General features: G+C 37.6%; 3 protein-coding genes across 6 annotated transcripts; all 3 read left to right on the forward strand.

Annotated features, from left to right (window-relative positions):
- The first annotated feature begins 1469 nt into the window (after positions 1–1469).
- On the forward strand, positions 1470–3057 carry atp5if1a (ATP synthase inhibitory factor subunit 1a). The gene is made up of 3 exons (XM_041052880.1): positions 1470–1636; positions 2534–2646; positions 2746–3057. Exons 1-3 carry the CDS (start codon positions 1565–1567, stop codon positions 2885–2887), a joined length of 327 nt encoding a protein of 108 aa, XP_040908814.1. The 5' UTR covers positions 1470–1564; the 3' UTR covers positions 2888–3057.
- A 149-nt stretch (positions 3058–3206) lies between these two features.
- LOC121191633 (heterogeneous nuclear ribonucleoprotein R) lies at positions 3207–11526 on the forward strand. 4 transcript variants are annotated; one of them, XM_041052879.1, is made up of 15 exons: positions 3207–3691; positions 4378–4538; positions 4622–4740; positions 4838–4945; positions 5056–5169; positions 5333–5509; positions 5677–5812; positions 5965–6170; positions 6275–6424; positions 6512–6633; positions 6729–7267; positions 9435–9495; positions 9663–10528; positions 10847–10990; positions 11317–11526. In XM_041052879.1, the coding sequence occupies exons 2-12, from the start codon at positions 4382–4384 to the stop codon at positions 9467–9469; spliced, it is 1863 nt and encodes a 620-aa protein (XP_040908813.1). In that variant the 5' UTR covers positions 3207–3691; positions 4378–4381; the 3' UTR covers positions 9470–9495; positions 9663–10528; positions 10847–10990; positions 11317–11526. The 4 variants fall into 4 exon arrangements, with proteins under 4 accessions (XP_040908813.1, XP_040908812.1, XP_040908810.1 ...); XM_041052878.1 differs by having other exon boundaries at positions 10468–10528; positions 11317–11515; XM_041052876.1 differs by lacking the exons at positions 9435–9495; positions 9663–10528; positions 10847–10990; positions 11317–11526 and having other exon boundaries at positions 6729–7641.
- A 706-nt stretch (positions 11527–12232) lies between these two features.
- dnajc8 (DnaJ (Hsp40) homolog, subfamily C, member 8) lies at positions 12233–15649 on the forward strand. The gene is made up of 9 exons (XM_041054257.1): positions 12233–12317; positions 12783–12884; positions 13573–13629; positions 13744–13810; positions 13960–14054; positions 14171–14242; positions 14758–14849; positions 15078–15153; positions 15250–15649. Exons 1-9 carry the CDS (start codon positions 12252–12254, stop codon positions 15367–15369), a joined length of 747 nt encoding a protein of 248 aa, XP_040910191.1. The 5' UTR covers positions 12233–12251; the 3' UTR covers positions 15370–15649.
- The last annotated feature ends 4945 nt before the right edge of the window (positions 15650–20594 follow it).

Genomic DNA, 20594 nt, shown 5'->3' on the forward strand with positions numbered 1-20594 from the left:
ATGTCTGTATGTTCTCAGGAACCTCCAGATCATCATGGTCATTGCTGAACTTAAACAGCTGGACAGGAAGCAGCACATCATGACAGCAGCACCACACCTACACTTGCTCATTGACCATCATCTCTGCTGGATTCAGATGATGAAAGGGGAATGTCAGGGACGGAGGGCTCATACAACACTGTGCTGGGATTACTATTGTCTGGCAGGGAGGGCTCTTCATCAGTGGGACTCCATTATGACTCATCTGTACTAAACACCCACCACCTCTCTTTACTGTGCAAAGCTTCCCTTTGTGCTGCTGAATGTGTCTCATCCAGCTCTTGAGAGATGAGGACTGGGTCTCATCCTTTTGAGTAATAGGTCCACAACACAGGGATGTCAGATTGGCATACAGTCTTTAGACAGTGGTTACAAATTATGAGCATGAACTTCATTAAACAGGCCCATGTAGCTTTGTAGGAGCAATCAATAGATAAAAATGACTGAACACAAATGAGGAGGAGGGAGGGGAATTCTGTCTGGTATTGCTGCAAAACTTGAGTAATCTTATGTATCACTGCATCAGACAGGCTTACAAGTCTGTGAAAGATTATGGGAGTTTCCATGTTTTCCCAATGTTTGCCTCGTCCTCCACTTATCTCACTTGGACTTGAGACCTGGCCAGAGTGAATTCCTTTCAGGGTTCAAGTCCCCAGTGATCTGAAACAGGAATCATGAAAAAGTGAAAAAGTGGATGAATTGATTAATTTCCATTTCCAAACAAATTTCTAGCTTCACATCTATGCAACTTAGTTCTGTGAGAAAAACATGGAATATAGAATCATCAAAATCATAAACTGCCTTCACATTGTTGTATGGAGTATTCATACTGTTTGTTAACATACAGCATGACAGATCTGTAACAGGTCCGTGATTTACTGATGAGTTCCTTGAAGTTTTCGGGGAAGAACTATGCAATTTGGTGCTGATTAAAGGGGAAATCGAGATATTGTTCAATTAGCACACTTCCAGTTAATTAATTCTAACTGATTTCTTGCGTAACTGAAAGAGTCTTTTAGTCAGTGCACAGCAGGTCAGCTGAACATGTAAAGACATGAAATGTCTCTGCAGGCAAACAATTCAAAATACAGTATATAAGGAATTAAGGTTACAGGAATAAATCAAAATTAACTATCACAGTTCCCTTGAAAACAAATAAAAATCTATTTTCCCAATAATTGGAATGAAATGACATATTTCTTTCCAGGAAACATAGTTAATGTACACTATTGGAGACATGCCAAACTGCAAATTAAATTGTTCACTAGTTCAATACATTCGGCTTTATTCGTAGGCAGTATTTTTTTTTTTAACGTTCACAAATGTGCACCTCTGCACACTAACAGCTCTGACCCCCCCTTACCACGTAGGGGCAGCAACACGCTTTCTTGTACCAGAGATGCTTTTCTCCACGCCCATGTGAGACGTTTACTTCAAATTTCCGCATTTAGAGCTAGGTCTAGTGAAACTGACCCAAAGTTTGCCACTGTCTGGTTTAGTTGCACTTAATAATATACGAGTGATAATGTCGAGGCTTCTCCTGAGAGCAAACCTGAGGAGATGCATCGCCTCTCAGATTAGAATGGCATCTGATCAGGTAATCTGTGGCGGGCTGGTGACAGAAGGCGTTTTGACGTTTTGTTAGCATTAGCTCGCAGAAATGAGCAACTTGTTATCGGACTCAGCCTTATGGAGCTAGCAGGGTTAGCCAGTTGCTACCTTGTGTTGGAAGGGATCACCTTATTGTTCGCGTGCTCTGATGATAGCTTTTAAATAAAGATTTATGCGTTTAAAAATTGCAGTACAATGCTTAAGGCCCCAGTGTGTTGTTAAATGTGTTGTAATCATTCATTTTGATTTAAACTGTTACTGGATAGGTGCACTACTTGTGTTATGTAATGACGCAGACAATTGCAAATATGTACGTTTCCCCCTCCAAATACTTTATTGATTAATGAAGACTGCACAGATAATTCATATGATGTATAGGACAATATGTTCAGCAGAACCTATGGGTTTGTAACTTGCAGCGACATTATGACAAAGGAATAAATAAATACAAAAAAAATATCTAATGTGCTTTACAGTGTCTTAAAGGAGAAATGAGTTTTGTTTGTTGTGTGCTCTTGCAGAGATTGTTTAAGGATTCTGTAGATTTTTTTCACATCAGTTGAGAACTTGGACTTGATTGTATGGCATGATATTTAACAGACTAAGAGGTTTAAGACATCAGCTGTTCCATGGTCAGTGTGAGCAGATAGAAAGAATACCATATTTAGACAAATTAAATTGTTTACTAAAGCAGCAAACAATACAGATTTAAAAATTGAGACTAAATGAGAAACACATTTACTTGCTTGGTATATGATTGCAACTTGCACAGTGATAAGTGAATCTCTGTTGTTTTATTGACTTAGAGGAATTTGAGAGGGTCTTTTCAAATCTGTTCTTTGTATAATGAATGAAATATTATGCATTTCCTTCCTTATTCCAGCTTGGTGAGTTGGGCAAGGGAGCAGGCAAGGGTGGTGGCGGAGGAGGCTCCGTGAGGGAGGCAGGGGGTGCATTTGGAAAGAGAGAAGTAGCAGAGGAAGAGCGGTACTTCAGGTGAGAAGCATGTCATTATATGAGTAAGCATACTGTATCCTTGTATCCTTGGTTTTCCACAAGGATTTTAACCCAGTTTCTCTTCACATCCATCTGCAGGCAGAAGGAGAAGGAGCAGATGGAAGCGCTGAGGAAGCATCATGCAGAGGAGATTGAGCACCACAAAAAGGAGATTGAGCGCCTACAGAAGGAGATTGACCGTCACAAGGGCAAAATCAGGAAGCTTAAGCATGATGACTGAAGCTTGTCATCATTTCTCGTCCTGGGATTCCAGCCATCTTATTGCGAAATCAATGATTATCAGATCCTGATTGATTTACTGCTGGTCAGGGCAGGTCCTGTATCAGACGTCATACTGACAGGGTGAATTCTGAAAAAAAATAATAATAATAAAGTCCTTCATTTTTCACATTCCGTGAAAGATTTTTGAACATGTGTGGCTCATTGTATATCCCCCCTTTTCTGTCAAAATATCAGGTTGTTAATCGTCTTTTGAGCTTCGTTGGAAAGATTGGGCCGATCCTGTCGATGCATAAAGGTGGATTTCACTGGGCTGAAGTCGTGCCAGTCAAAGTGCAAGCTCCGCGGTTGGATAGTTGATGGCGAAGCGCTCGTTTTGATTCACTGCGCTGCCCGCTGACTGTGTGTGGCGCGCTCAGATTGAATAGCAAAGCCGCAAAGCTGAGATTTAACAATCTCCTCCTGCTTTGCCGGTATTAAATCGAAGCTACTTTTGTGCCTTAGGTAAACTATAGGGTGGATGTAAAACCTTTTGTAAGCATTTTCTAGGTCTTACGAGGACGCTTGTCCCTCCATGTGGAAACAAACGCACTCGCCCTACTGCGCGTTTTCGTTTCACATCTCGCGATGATTGCAGAGCGGTGGCGTTGTTCGGGCGAGCCGACGACGAGACTGTAGCTGTCTGGAAATCTGTCTTGTGGGTTAGTCTGAAACGTATTCTTCATATTAGACATTTTTGTACGTCCGACAAGTTAATCGTTTTACATTTTGACCCACGCCGCAGTTAGTTTCCTGAATTAGACTGGTAAGTTGTGCTAACTATCTGCTTGCAGCTTGTACGGAGCGCGTGTGTTTGGTTTGTGAAAGGTGTATCTGCACGGCGAGGCCTTCGTATAAGCTCGTTAGCTAGTCAACAAGCTAACAGATTTCACTGTAAGCTCAACAAGAAGAAATATTTCTGGACATCTGTTTTGCCCCGAAAACTGGAAAATTCATCTGACTGACTGTGGAAATCGCTCGGAAAGACATTGTGCATGTAAATGTGAAAATGATATGTATCCACCTTGCTGGCTAGCAAGCTGCATGTGAAGGGGGCGGGACGGTGGTTGTCGGTGGTTTCTTTAAGTGACCGGGTTGTGTTACTGTATCACGCTTGAATGTTTTCTTGTAACCCTCATTTACTAAACAGCTTTGGTAACAAATGCAGTCCTACTATGTTGTTGTTATGGTCTTGCCTCGTATCATTATGAGAAATGATAGAAATTGTTTTAAAGTTACATAGACCATCAACCAAAAGTCAGGTTTCAGTGTCCATTCAATAGAAAACATTTTAATGAAGTGAGTAACAGGTTAATTGGTAAGTTGTCTTTATTAAAACATTGATTAGGTTTAGGATTATGAAATCCTTGTATTTGCTGCTGATCAGGAAAAATAATGTCTTACGTTGAACGTATGATGAATAAGTTCTTTTTCTTGGTTGTTATATTACAGGAGAATGGCTGCCGCTGAGGTGAACGGTAGTTCTGCTCCGGTAAAGGAGGAAGAAGAGCCCATGGATGTGACAACAACACACACAGAGAACTATCAGACACTCATTGATGCTGGACTGCCCCAAAAAGTGGCTGAAAGTCTAGACAACATCTTCCAGACAGGTGGGTGGCAGATGCTTTGGCTCCAATAGTTAAAAGTAACTACTGTAGCTGAGGCTGAAAGTGACCATGTCTTGTAACTGTAGGCTTGGTGGCGTATCTTGACCTGGACGAAAGGGCTATTGATGCACTAAGGGAGTTTAATGAGGAGGGAGCACTTACTGTGCTGCAGCAATTCAAAGAGAGCGATCTGTCACATGTACAGGTAACCACATGGATGAATTACATCCTTTTTTCTGTCTTTCATTGGAGTTTTATGTCAGTGTGTGTTGCTGCAAATAATATCTTGTTTTTTAATGTAGAATAAAAGTGCTTTCCTTTGTGGAGTCATGAAGACCTACAGACAAAGAGAAAAACAAGGAAGTAAAGTACAAGAGTCCACCAAGGGCCCAGATGAGGCGAAAATAAAGGTAAACAGAGATGTGGCTGAACTCTGTTGTTTAGAAGGTCAGAATTCATGTCAAATGCACAACCCGCAGCCATGGAGCTGGGTTAATGTTTTGTTTTTTGTGTTTTTCAGGCTCTGTTAGAGCGGACAGGATACACTCTGGATGTCACAACAGGGCAGAGAAAATACGGAGGTCCCCCACCTGAGGATGTATTCAAAGGAACACAACCAGGGATTGGAACTGAGGTAGATAAATTATTAATAAGTGAAAGATAAGTAGACTGATACTCAAACCTGAAATTGGGTCTCTCTAGCATTATGTCATTCATGATATTCCTAAATATTGTGCCATATGTTGCATTTTACAATTCCTTACATTTGTCCACCCAAATTTTCTCTTCTTCATCAGGTGTTTGTCGGAAAAATCCCCAGAGATCTGTATGAAGATGAATTGGTGCCGCTCTTTGAGTCTGCTGGTCCAATCTGGGACCTCAGGTTAATGATGGACCCTCTGTCTGGTCAGAACAGAGGTTATGCCTTCATCACATACTGCAATAAGGACGATGCACAAAAGGCTGTGAAGCTTGTAAGTAGTATAGCAGGGTATTGGAAAAACTATATCAGTCTACAATATAACTGGAAATTCTAAAGGATTACTTTGGACATTTTGGAAAATAACTTCATTCTTTAAGTTGCTGTTTATTTACAGTGTTGTTAGTCACACAGTTGTTGGCCTTTCCATTTTAATTTCAGTGTGATAACCATGAAATCCGCCCTGGAAAGTACTTGGGAGTGTGTATATCTGTTGCAAACAATCGCCTGTTTGTCGGATCAATTCCAAAGAACAAAACAAGGGAAAGTATATTGGAAGACTTTGGAAAAGTTACAGGTCAGTTTCAAATGCACAGAGGTGAATTTGTGTAAGAAGTTCAATAAATTGGACAGTAAATAATAAGGACAGTAGTCATAAAAACTAGTGCAACTGGAGCTTGAGCCTTTGCTGTCACATGGAATTAGAGATTTTATTGTTTTGTCTTACAGAGGGTCTCCAAGAGGTGATATTGTACCACCAGCCAGATGACAAGAAGAAGAACCGTGGCTTCTGTTTCCTGGAGTACGAGGACCACAAGTCTGCGGCACAGGCTCGCCGCCGCCTAATGAGTGGCAAGGTCAAGGTGTGGGGAAACCCAGTCACCGTGGAGTGGGCAGACCCTGTTGCTGAACCAGACCCAGAGGTCATGGCCAAGGTTAGCTAGTCTCGTGTCTTGTTCTTTTGCATTCTAAAGACCACAACCACACACTGCAGAACTCTCGGTATGCTAATCCTTTTTTTTTTTTACATACTACTCAGGTGAAGGTGCTCTTTGTCAGGAAGCTGGCAACAGCAGTGACTGAAGAGCTTCTTGAAAAGACCTTCTCTCAGTTTGGAAAGCTGGAGCGAGTAAAGAAACTTAAAGACTATGCGTTTGTCCATTTTGAAGAAAGGGATGCTGCTGTAAAGGTGGGTTTTTTAAGCTGTGGAAAGAGTGTTTCGCATACGTACTGATTTTATGTGCGTCATTATAATGGAATATTGTGTTTTGTTTAGGCAATGGATGAGATGAACGGGAAGGAGCTAGGAGGAGAGGAAATCGAGATCGTTCTGGCAAAGCCCCCAGACAAGAAGAGGAAAGAGCGCCAAGCAGCTCGGCAGACCACCAGGAATGCAGGGTGAGTCACACCGATGGAGACACGTGACTGGTCAACTGCCTGACTCATTCTCAAATAAGGAATCAACAAATTTAACACTATCCTCCCCTCTACAGGTATGATGATTACTACTACTACCCACCACCACGCATGCCACCACCAGGCCGAGGAAGGGGTCGTGGTGGCCGAGGGGGCTATGCCTACCCACCAGATTACTATGGATATGAAGACTACTATGATGACTACTATGGCTACGACTATCATGACTACCGTGGTGGCTATGAAGACCCTTACTACGGCTACGAGGATGTGTACAGCATGAGGGGCCGTGGTACTCGTCCCAGCAGGGGAGGGCCTCCTCCACCTAGGGCACGTGGAGCACCACCGTCACGAGGCCGGGGCGGCTACGCCCAAAGAGGGCCTCCCCTTGGTGGTCCAAGGGGTGGCCGTGGAGGGCGGGGAGCCCCTTTCCAGCCGCAGAGGGGCCGCGGTCCTCGCGGAGCCAGGGGCAATCGCGGGGGAAATGTCGGAGGAAAGAGGAAGGCAGACGTGTTTAACCAGCCTGACTCCAAGCGCCGCCAGACCAACAACCAACAGAACTGGGGATCCCAGCCCATCGCCCAGCAGCCCCTGCAGCAAGGGGCCGACTATTCCGGTAACTATGGTTACAGTAATGACACCATGGAGTTTTCACAGGATTCTTATGGGCAGCAGTGGAAGTAGATGCACCAAAAGGTATTTGGCAAAGTGACAACAAAAAAAAAGAGAAAAACAATAAAAAGAGAAAAAAAAAACAGGAGATTGGCCACAATTTTTTGATTGACTTTTTATTCTTCATCCCTCATGAAAAAAAAGTCTGTATATATCTCAGAAAAACGGACAGACCCCAGAATTGGCTCGAGATGATTGGCTGGAAAGCCTTTTGGCTGAAGAAATGAACGTAACCGTTGTGGTGAATCATTTCTTACTCCTACGGTTACATTTGGGACATGTGTCTTTAAAAAAAAAAAAAAAAAAAAAAACACAAAACACTTTTATTGTTACTTTTTGTTCCTGATTCTTTTAAAGTCAACAATGAACATTTACAAAAAAGTGGACATTCATTCTCAAAAGTCTGAGAGGACATTAAATAATGACATTGCCTTGCAGGAGGTTTTTGTCCATGCCCTTTTCCTCCCCTCTCCTTCTTGTACTCCCTTTATTTGTGGTTTCTCATAGTTGCTTAGGGACTTGCTTGTAAATAAATGCATATGGGTAGAGCTTCATACTTCATTTTTTGCAATGGTGGAGAAAAGAATCCACAGGAAGGAAGAAATCAAAGTTTTGTAATGTTCAAAGTGTATGCCTAGCATTTCTAGAGGTAGACAAATTGTGTTTTTTTAAAACTGATACCATAACTTCCTATGTTTTCTTTGAACTTGCCCAATAGAATTTGGTTTGGCTTACCTTAAGAGCCATAGCAGTTTGTTCTCTGATGTTCTTTGTATTTATAACTTTTACGTTTGTTCCGTTTCAATAAAACTCAGCTGAGCATCAGTCAATTGTCAGATACTCAAATTCAGTGTTGTCATTCAGTATTTGATTTAATTTTTACCTCAATTCTCATATTTGGATGAAGATCTTCTTTTCCAAGTCAAATTTTTTTGCCTCAAAGGATAATCACAAAAGGCTGAAATTGTGCAGTCAGACAACGGGACAAGAGAACTTGAAATGTGTTTGGAGGATACAATGATTAAACAGGATTTTAACCCTTTATTTTTCACTGCATGCTACAGCAGTCAATAGTCATTTCCTGCACTTTGAATTTATACAGTGAATATTGCAGCAATACTAACTACTATTACGGGACCAAACAGTCAGATTTTAACTCCTTACCATTACCCAAGATTGTGCCTGTCTTTCAAACTGTGTGCACAGGTAAACAGTGTATGCTTTAGTAAACATCAGCCTACTTTCACTAAATGTTGCTCTCTGCAATTTGTGAAGACAAGGAAGACATTGAGTGCTTTATACCAGTATTTTATCTTTGTCTGCTGAACTATTAGAAACAGTTAACTAAAGTTATTACTCTAGGAACCCCCCCCCCCCCCCCTTTTTTTTTTTTAACTCTTTTGCACTTTGCCTCAAATTGTTCCTCCCTGTATTTTTACCTCACCCTTCATCTCCTGTGTAATCAGAGCAAATCAGAGAAATATTTTGGCTAGTGTGATTCAGGAAAGAAAATGCATTTATATGTACTGAAGTGCAGAAATATGAAGAGACTTGATGATGATTGATGTGCAAATTTTTATGGGATGTAGTAATTCAGTACAAGTAATGTCAGAGAAGTAAACATGCTTAATTTTCACTTGTAAATTTACTACAGCTGAAACTCCAAAGTTAGTTTTTTTCACACCTGGCTCACATAAGTGGTGTTTATTGACAGCTTGACATCTACTGAAGCATATACTGTGCACACCTGTTAACATAAACTTGAAAGATGAGGACACTGAAACGTTACTCGCGCTGATATGGTCCTGATACTGATGCCCTTACAACAGTTAGAGCAACACATTTGAATGGATTTGTACTTGTATGCTGAGTTGTCTCCAATTCATTTTTTTTATTTCCAAAATCTGCATATCATATCATCTCATCTTTTCTCTCCTTTTGAAGACACCAAGGATCTGACCATCCAAAGGGTTAAAATTCTTAAAACATGCCTTCTGCCGTAGCAAGTGATCACCTGTCAGAATATTTTTACCATAGAAAAGTGTTTTTTGGTACCATGGTATCATTGTATTTTGTTTCATGTGTCTGTCCTCTTATTCCAACCTGCCTAGGTGGAGAAGCATTGAGAGCGGCACCACTAGAATGAGGAACTCACCTGAACGGTACTCAAGGGTGAGCTAGCCTTGCACAGAGTACTGTCTCCTCTCCTGTAGCTAATTGTAATCACTGGAGAAACACTAGCTGTAATTATATTTTGTTCTTTTATTGTTTCCTTACTAATATACTGTACAACAAATCAAGTTTTTTAATTTAGTAGGGGTGTGATTTTTTTTTTCCAGGTTATGAAGAACACAAGTCACTAAAGTTGACTGAAGAATCATTGAAAATATTAAAATTAATTGTGTTACCAGCATGTTTCTGGGGTTTAGAGAACATGTGAAGAGTGCACATTTCCCCCACATAGTGCCTATTTTCCCCCTTAAGCCAAATGAAAAGTTGTGCACAATTTTAAGAGCCAAAAGGCTGTTGCTTTAGACTGGATTTAGCAGCCAGAAGGCAGACAGTCAAGGATTTGGTAAGCACTATAAACCTCAAAACCCTGCAAGCACCTGTTGCCTGTCTTCGCTTACTGCACCAAAATCACCTCAGCTGTCTGCACACACATTTTTGGGGTGGGGGTGGGGGTGAGTGGACATTTCCTCTCCTGCACCGCTAGAGGTAGCAGTTCAACACAAGCACGACTAGTGGTCCGTTGTTTCTAAATCCGATGCTGCATTTATTGGGCATTTTTAAAGCTGCAGGAGGGTTAATTAATTGGTAAATATTGGCCAGAGGTGCTGTTTTTAAAATGTATTCAGATTGCAGTGGGGATGCTGAGTTAAATATTGGTAAAATTGGCTGATTTTGGAACAATGGAGATGCCTCAAAACTGATGTCTTTACCATTTAACACCACACGATGGCGGTAGGAGGGCTACATTATTTATATTACACAGGTAAGACTGGGATTGTAGGGACCCCAGTAGGTAATTGTATTATGTGACACACACATGTTGGTTTGCATTGAAGTGCCATCAAATGCTGGAGTGTCTTTAAACAGCTTCTCATATCAGAACTGTCTTTATATGTTGCCTCTTGTCACCAGGCAGTAAAGGAGCTGCCCCCATCCATGTGAATGAGTTCACACAAATGGAAGGGACTGATTGGTAAGATTGTTAATTATCTGAGCTAATGCACAGAAAGTCTACATGTTTCTATTTTTGAGTTTTGTTATAATTTAAAACGTAATGTTTGGTGTCCTAGTTGTCTCTTTATGACCTGTTTACTTCCCAGAGTAAGTTCTGTAAGTTGTTTTTTCAGATTTCTTCTGAGCATCAAGTCACAAAACTGGCATATTCATTTTTTCTTCAGTTATAGATATTTTGCATCACATTATATACAGTTTACAGTGGGTTTAATATTCATGCTGATGCTTGGAAATTGATTGACTAAAATGTGTCCTTGTCTGTGTGGCCCTTTTCTAGCTCTTAGTCAGGAGACAGTTGTCCACAAGATGCAAGAGAGAGACCTGTCACAGGGATGATCAGAATGAGCTGCTTATACTTGACGTCCAGTACCCATGCGAACACGAGCTGGCTTCCTTGTTTACAGCTCAGCAGGCAGCAGAGGTGAGAAATAGTTGTGGTTTAGTGCAGCTACTCTGGTATCGGAGAACACTTTGGCTTTTAAAAATTGTTTTCCGTCAGTTCCTATTTTGAATTCACATCTTGGTTCCAATAAATGTAAATATCACATTAATATTTGTATTGATTAGTGTTTCCATCTTCAGACTGTTTAACACCAAGGTTGGGAACAAAAGTTAAGCAACCATAACTTAATTCCATGAGGTTTAGGTATAAAGAGTAGTGTATTCACAATAGTAATTATGTAGCACATTAGTCTTGAGAAATGCCTATATTCTTATATTAATTTTTTTTTTTTCCACTTACTGCAGAAGCGTAGGAGGATACAACTGAGGGATATGTCATGATCCAGAGTTCCAACCAGCAGGTGGCTGCTTCCTTATCCTGCCAAAAGAAATATCACTGTAAAGGGAAAACATCTGTTTCTCTTGATTGTTCAATATATTTTATTTTCCTAAGTAAATATGTGTTTGTGTATGCATGTTAAAGGGTTCTTTTGATTAGTAATATTTCATGTACAGCATTTAAATAGCAGAGCACAACTTTTGCTTATTTGTGTCTTCTTTGGGAAGTTATTCTGAATTTGCGTTATTAAGTTCAGTTCAGTACAGTAAATAATAAGCAACTTTCTCTTTGTGCACTTCACTAGTCACACAAGTTCAAAATGCGGGTGGGCGTGTAAACATGATTGGCGTTGACTCTAACCAGTCGGTGCCAAACTCACTCGCTGCCTCGTCCCTTGATACACATGGTGTAGAGGGCCGCCCTTAATCGGAACTGCAGGAGCTGAAAGCTTTTAAAACTCGGGTTAGGTTTTGCCTTGGTATCTGTTAAATGTGGCTCCAGCATGTGAACATGTCGGGTGTGTTCCCTCCTGAAATCACGAATCAGTCTGCTTGGAAAAAAAGACACAGGACACATATTTATATAAAATTGGTGTATGTGTAACCGTATTAAAAAAAACAACACCGCGTTTTTCTAGCTCAACGCCAAAATTAAAAATGCTAACGGAAGTTAGCATTTTCACTTCCCGTCTTTTCACAATAAAGCAGCAAGCAGTAGTTTCGTTGAATTCATATAACATTTATTTCAGTTTAAATCGCTAATTAAAAATATTGGCGTAAATTCATGCTTATATATACGGATCACAAATTAAGAAAATCTGATGTATTAGAGGACCAGTTTTGCATTCATTTAATTGTATGGTCACATGATGCTAGTACGTCACATGTAAACCCGGGGGAAGATGGCGGCCGCCGGAGAGTCTTCTCAGGCTGTATCGGATGAATTATTTCAAAACTTTTACTCGGAGGTATGATAACGCTTATGTGAATTATGTGATTTGAAAGTGTCTGTCGTTCTCTATACATCGGCCGAGGTTTGTTACTCAGCCGTGTTCATATTTATCGCCTACGAGGCCTTGCAGACGTGAACGACAGCTAACGCTAAGAAGCTAACGTTTACTTAGCGTCTTCGTCTTTCTAACGTCAACAGGGCACCACCAGAGATGGTACATGCGTTAAGCTTGCTGCTTGTTTGTATGTTTTCCTAATCAGAAGCCACTTAAACCAAACCAAACAGATGGAGAAATTTTAGTTCTTCTAAAAGCAGGTGATGTTCGCCTCCTATCAAGCAGTGCGTTACTTAGTACGCGGTAGCTAGTCATATCACGTTAAATACTTACTTATCAAACAAATGAGGTCAAAATCCAATTAATATGCAGGTCACCCTCCTGTTCCATAACCATAACACCATGGTGTTTTTGTCTGTTTAACAGGTGAAGCAGATTGAGAAGAGAGACTCAGTGTTAACTTCTAAGCAGCAGATAGACAGACTGCTCAGACCTGGCTCTTCCTACTTCAATCTCAATCCCTTTGAGGTAAGTGTACAGATGAATCATATGTATCATGTATCATTATTAATGTACAGTTCCGTGCAAACGTTTTAGGCACCAAAATTTAAATCAGGGTGCTTTCAAAAATAATGCAATGAATAATTTTTAATTATCAAGTAGTAGACAACAAAACCTGAGTCAAATCACTACTTGACAGGTACACTTGCACATAGATTTTCATGCTACTCTGTAGGTAGGTTGTTCCAAGCAACTTGGTGAACTTGCCACACAGTTATTCTGCCTCATCGTCTTCTGCCTCTTCATGCAATCCCCATGATGTCCAGATCAGGGCCAGACCATCTGTTGCATGACTCCTTGTTCTCGTTGTTGCTGAAAATAGTTCTTTATGACTCTAGCAGCATATTTGAGGTCTCTGTCATTTAGCAGAATGTATTTGATGCCAGTCAGACACCTCCTTGATGGTGTTGCATGATTGATAAGAATCTAAACACCTAAAGTGCTTAAAACATTTGCAGAGTACTTTGGATATTAACAGAGGAGACAAAGTGAGCCTGACCAACAGGCTATAACTTTAAGTGTTGATTTTTAATGACATGAAATGAGGAAAAGCAAGAAACAATATTGGAAATGTATTATTATTAAATAATTGATCAAGTTTACTTATTTACAACAAAGCTAATAACTGTCAGTAAAATGTTGATGTAATTTTCAGGTGCTGCAAATTGACCCAGATGCAACAGATGACGAACTGAAGAAAAGATTTCGGGCGGTAAGCAAAAGAACTGTGAAGGGTGCAAAAAAGAAATGAATCCGCCTTGTTTGTGGGTATGGTGATGTGTCTTTTGTTTCCTAGTTCTTAATCTTTGGTCTCTTCACTGTGCAGTTGTCCATTTTGGTCCATCCAGACAAAAATCAGGATGACCCAGACAGAGCACAGAAAGCCTTCGAAGGTAAATTCCTTACATCCACTGATAAAATCATTTGTGATTTTGCATGATGTTAACAAACACAATGATATAATACATCCAACTTCTGCCTTTGTGCATAGATAGAACATAGTACAAGTTCAGTTTCACTTGAATATCTCACTGTGTTCTAGCTGTGGACAAGGCATACAAACTCCTACTGGATCCCGAACAGAAGAAGAGAGCCTTAGATGTGATCCAAGCAGGAAGAGAATATGTGGAGCACATGGTGAGTGCTCAGCACATTCTCTTACTTTTCCTCTTGGACATTTCGCCTCTATGTCACTCAGCTCTCCTGATGGGTTTGCTAACATTTTATTTTCTGCCATTCTGTTTTTTCAACAGGTAAAGGAGAAAAGGAAACAGTTAAAGAAAGAAGGGAAGCCATTGGATGTGGAGGAGGATGACCATGAAGTGGTAAGTCAGAGTCATGAAAATACACACTGGGACAATGTTGAAAATAAAAATAAAATGTGTCCTAAATCCAGATTATATGATAAGAGAGAAACAAACATTTATATTAAATTTAAACTCTTAAATATTTTAAAGTGGTAAAAAATGTAAAACGAATCAGTATGCAATATGTAGAGATCTTTGACATAACATCAAAACTTATTTCTTCACAGTTAAACCCCTTTAAAATCAAAACCTGTTCCTCAAGGTATCATACAAGTATTGTGATAAAATGTATTTTTGTGTCTTTATTTTAAAAACACAATTTAGATTAGAAAGGATTTTTCAGTAATATTGAAAATATCTGGGTAATACTCTGTTTTCCAGGTCCAATATTTTCCAGCTAATTTCATGGAAACTTTCCTCATAGTTTCCCAAAAATTTGCTGGTATTTAGTTTTTCATTTCTTTGATATTTGTTACCTCTGTGTGTCCATTACCATATATGGTGTCTACCTGACTCAATTTGTCCTTTTTCAGTTCAAGCAGGCGGTATACAAACAGACTATGAAGCTATTTGCAGAACTTGAAATCAAGAGGAAGGAAAGAGAAGCAAAGGACATGCATGAAAGGTGACTGTTAAAGTGTATTTACAACCTGATTTTGTGCTATAAGAATTATAAAATATTAACCTGCCTTCACTCCTCCATTTAAATTTCCGCATCATGTTTGCCAATTATGGAAATGAAGCAACTAACATCTGATTAAAATTTTATCACACAGTTAACCATTAAAACAAAAAGATTGTATTCATTCAGAATGTCGTGGATTTTTTGCTCTTTTTCCTCTTCATTTACCAGGAAAAGGGCAAGAGAGGAAGAAATTGAGGCAGCAGAGAAAGCAAAGCGAGAGAGAGAATGGCAGAAAAACTTTGAGGTGCGTTCCTTACCATACTGGTTACTTATTTATAAATACATACATAAAGCTCTTGCTTTAGGGTTTCTTAGTTGACTTTTTTTTTTTTTTTTTCAGGAAACAAGAGATGGGCGTGTGGACAGCTGGAGGAATTTCCAGTCCAAAGGCAAAAAGAAGGAGAAAAAGAACAGGTCCTTCCTCAAGCCCCCAAAAGTCAAGATGGAACAGAGGGAATGATGCTGTAAAATTGGACTTCACTAGATTAAAACTCACTATTATAAATACCCTCAGTTCTGTGTGTCCTCACCTCGTCGTCTGCAGTTAGCTGTGTAGTCGTCATCAGGATACAACTTCCTCATAGTTTTATAATTGGTTTTCTAATGTACATATTTGTGATCTGGACATAGAGATCAGCACCATCTTTCATTTCTGTAACTGATGAGAAAAATGTGGTTTGTCCTTATTTTTGCTTTTTTTTTTCTTCATTTTTTAAAAATGAAATAAAGCTTGGTGTTAACAAGCCTACCTTATTGTTAGGGATGCATCGATACACATTTTTTCACTTCCGATCTGATCCCGATACCTGTATTTGGATATCTGCCGATACTGATACTATTCCCATACCAGAGCTCAGTTTGCTTTAATATTATTATCATTATTGATTTTATATGATGCTGTAATAAATTTTCTCTATAGGCAAGTATGATATGTGCGAATGTATGCATGTATGTCCCAAAAGGCAACTTGAAGTAAGTGTAAGGTCAGAAAAACAGGAAGTCCTGTTAACAGTCAATATTTATTAAATTCAAGAGACACCCATAAAGGGTAACCTGCTCTTAAGGAGGGAGTTGTAGGTTTCAGCAGCGAGAATCGCTTCCGCGTTCCAAGAGCTGCAGTTCCTCGGCTGTGGCTGGGGGCTGACTCCAGAAGTGAGCAATTTTCCATTGACCCCCATGTTAAAATAGCCAACTTTACAGCCTGGTACATTTTTTGTTTTTGGTCTCTATTGATAGTTTCCACCTCTGTGAACACTTGCTAAAGTATCGCCTGGGCTAGGTAGCCGGAGAAATTGAACAGAATTTTTCCAGTCTTTTTGCCTCTGTTCTCTGCGTACACACACACAGTAGTTTTAATTTTTAAATAAACAGTGTTTGAGTATGGATAGTATATGTGAGCATATGTAGCTTACTTTAGTACATTCTACTTACTGTATATCATGTATATCATTAGATTGTTTTTATATTGCAAATAAAGTATTCATGTTAAAATTGCAGTTCCACTTACGTCCGTCATGTGATCGGTTAAAAGGCCTCTCCAAACCAAGCTCCCGGGCTGAATTTCAACCCCAGCCTGCCCCTGACTGTGAAACAATCATTATTATTTCATATTATTAAATTGTATTAAAACGTTAAAAAACATTATTATTGTCATGTATTTGAGGTCTTACTAAAATATGAATGACTTATTTTTACTATGAGATGTTTCATAACACAAGTCTTACTAAAAAATCTTTTTTTTTTTGGCATATTTTGAAGCCTTGCCATACTCGGACGTTTTTTATGACATTTTGAGGTCTTACAAAAGTAGGACTTTTTTGAGCCGATTTTGGTGCCTTACTTTAATATTAAATTTTTTTTTTGGCATTTTGAGGTCTTAGAAAAATGTGACTTTTTTTGTCCGATTTTGACGCCTTACTATACTATGACCATTTTTATGACATTTTGAGGCAAAAAAAAAATTTGACTTTTTTTGGCCGATTTTGACGCCTTACTATACTATGACGTTTTTTATGACATTTTGAGGTCAAAAAAAATTTTGACTTTTTTTGGCACATTTTGACGCCTTACTATACTATGACGTTTTTAATGACATTTTGAGGTAAAAAAAAATTGTGACTTTTTTTGGCACATTTTGACGCCTTACTATACTATGACGTTTTTTATGACATTTTGAGGTCCAAAAATTTTTTGACTTTTTTTGTCCGATTTTGACGCCTTACTATACTATGACGTTTTTTATGACATTTTGAGGTCAAAATTTTTTTTGACTTTTTTTGTCCAAAAAAAACGCCATACTATACTATGACGTTTTTTATGACATTTTGAGGTCAAAAAAAATTTTGACTTTTTTTGTCCGATTTTGACGGCTTACTATACTATGACGTTTTTTATGACATTTTGAGGTCTTACAAAAGTATGACTTTTTTGAGCCGATTTTGGTGCCTTACTTTAATATTAAATTTTTTTTTGGCATTTTGAGGTCTTAGAAAAATGTGACTTTTTTTGGCCGATTTTGACGCCTTACTATACTATGACCATTTTTATGACATTTTGAGGCTAAAAAAAAATTTGACTTTTTTTGTCCGATTTTGACGCCTTACTATACTATGACGTTTTTTATGACATTTTGAGGTCAAGAAATTTTTTGACTTTTTTTGTCCGATTTTGAGGCCTTACTATACTATGACGTTTTTTATGACATTTTGAGGTCAAAAAAATTTTTGACTTTTTTTGGCACATTTTGACGCCATACTATACTATGACGTTTTTTATGACATTTTGAGGTCAAAAAAATTTTTGACTTTTTTTGTCCGATTTTGACGCCTTACTATACTATGACGTTTTTTATGACATTTTGAGGTCAAAAAATTTTTTTGACTTTTTTTGTCCGATTTTCATGCCTTACTATACTATGACGTTTTTTATGACATTTTGAGGTCAAAATTTTTTTTGACTTTTTTTGTCCAATTTTAAGGCCTTACTATACTATGACGTTTTTTATGACATTTTGAGGTAAAAAAAAAATTGACTTTTTTTGTCCGATTTTGATGCCTTACTATACTATGACGTTTTTTATGACATTTTGAGGTCAAAAAAAATTTTGACTTTTTTTGTCCGCTTTTGACGCCTTACTATACTATGACGTTTTTTATGACATTTTGAGGTCAAAAAAATTTTTGACTTTTTTTGTCCGAAAAAAACGCCATACTATACTATGAGGTTTTTTATGACATTTTGAGGTCAAAAAAATGTTTGACTTTTTTTGTCCGAAAAAAACGCCATACTATACTATGACGATTTTTATGACCTTTTGAGGTCAAAAAAATTTTTGACTTTTTTTGTCCGAAAAAAATGCCTTACTATACTATGACGTTTTTTATGACATTTTGAGGTCAAAAATTTTTTTGACTTTTTTTGTCCGATTTTAAGGCCTTACTATACTATGACGTTTTTTATGACATTTTGAGGTCAAAAAAAAATTGACTTTTTTTGTCCGATTTTGACGCCTTACTATACTATGACGTTTTTTATGACATTTTGAGGTCAAAAAATTTTTTGACTTTTTTTGCCCGAAAAAAACGCCATACTATACTATGACGTTTTTATGACATTTTGAGGTCAAAAAAATTTTTGACTTTTTTTGTCCGATTTTGACGCCTTACTATACTATGACGTTTTTTATGACATTTTGAGGTCAAAAAAAATTTTGACTTTTTTTGTCCGATTTTGACACCTTACTATACTATGACGTTTTTTATGACATTTTGAGGTCAAAAAAAATTTTGACTTTTTTTGTCCGAAAAAAACGCCATACTATACTATGACGTTTTTTATGACATTTTGAGGTCAAAAAAATTTTTGACTTTTTTTGTCCGAAAAAAAACGCCATACTATACTATGACGTTTTTTATGACATTTTGAGGTAAAAAAAAAATTGGACTTTTTTTGTCCGAAAAAAACGCCATACTATACTATGACGTTTTTTATGACATTTTGAGGTCAAAAAAATTTTTGACTTTTTTTGTGCGATTTTGACGCCTTACTATACTATGACGTTTTTTATGACATTTTGAGGTCAAAAAAAATTTTGACTTTTTTTGTCCGATTTTGACTCCTTACTATACTATGACGTTTTTTATGACATTTTGAGGTCAAAAAAAATTTTGACTTTTTTTGGCCGATTTTGACGCCTTACTATACTATGACGTTTTTTATGACATTTTGAGGTCAAAAAATTTTTTGACTTTTTTTGTCCGATTTTGAGGCCTTACTATACTATGACGTTTTTTATGACATTTTGAGGTCAAAAAAATTTTTGACTTTTTTTGGCACATTTTGACGCCATACTATACTATGACGTTTTTTATGACATTTTGAGGTCAAAAAATTTTTTGACTTTTTTTGTCCGATTTTGACGCCTTACTATACTATGACGTTTTTTATGACATTTTGAGGTCAAAAAATTTTTTTGACTTTTTTTGTCCGATTTTGACGCCTTACTATACTATGACGTTTTTTATGACATTTTGAGGTCAAAATTTTTTTTGACTTTTTTTGTCCGATTTTAAGGCCTTACTATACTATGACGTTTTTTATGACATTTTGAGGTCAAAAAAATTTTTGACTTTTTTTGTCCGAAAAAAACGCCATACTATACTATGACGTTTTTTATGACATTTTGAGGTCAAAAAAATGTTTGACTTTTTTTGTCCGAAAAAAACGCCATACTATACTATGACGATTTTTATGACCTTTTGAGGTCAAAAAAATTTTTGACTTTTTTTGTCCGAAAAAAACGCCTTACTATACTATGACGTTTTTTATGACATTTTGAGGTCAAAAATTTTTTTGACTTTTTTTGTCCGATTTTAAGGCCTTACTATACTATGACGTTTTTTATGACATTTTGAGGTCAAAAAAAAATTGACTTTTTTGTCCGATTTTGACGCCTTACTATACTATGACGTTTTTTATGACATTTTGAGGTCAAAAAATTTTTTGACTTTTTTTGCCCGAAAAAAACGCCATACTATACTATGATGTTTTTTATGACATTTTGAGGTCAAAAAAAATTTTGACTTTTTTTGTCCGATTTTGACACCTTACTATACTATGACGTTTTTTATGACATTTTGAGGTCAAAAAAAATTTTGACTTTTTTTGTCCGAAAAAAAACGCCATACTATACTATGACGTTTTTTATGACATTTTGAGGTCAAAAAAATTTTTGACTTTTTTTGTCCGAAAAAAACGCCATACTATACTATGACGTTTTTTATGACATTTTGAGGTAAAAAAAAATTGGACTTTTTTTGTCCGAAAAAAACGCCATACTATACTATGACGTTTTTTATGACATTTTGAGGTCAAAAAAATTTTTGACTTTTTTTGTGCGATTTTGACGCCTTACTATACTATGACGTTTTTTATGACATTTTGAGGTCAAAAAAAATTTTGACTTTTTTTGTCCGATTTTGACACCTTACTATACTATGACGTTTTTTATGACATTTTGAGGTCAAAAAAAATTTTGACTTTTTTTGTCCGAAAAAAACGCCATACTATACTATGACGTTTTTTATGACATTTTGAGGTCAAAAAATTTTTTGACTTTTTTTGTCCGAAAAAAACGCCATACTATACTATGACGTTTTTTATGACATTTTGAGGTCAAAAAAAAAT

Source organism: Toxotes jaculatrix, chromosome 13 (genome assembly GCF_017976425.1).
Source record: "Toxotes jaculatrix isolate fToxJac2 chromosome 13, fToxJac2.pri, whole genome shotgun sequence".
NCBI classification, from domain to species: Eukaryota; Metazoa; Chordata; class Actinopteri; family Toxotidae; genus Toxotes; species Toxotes jaculatrix.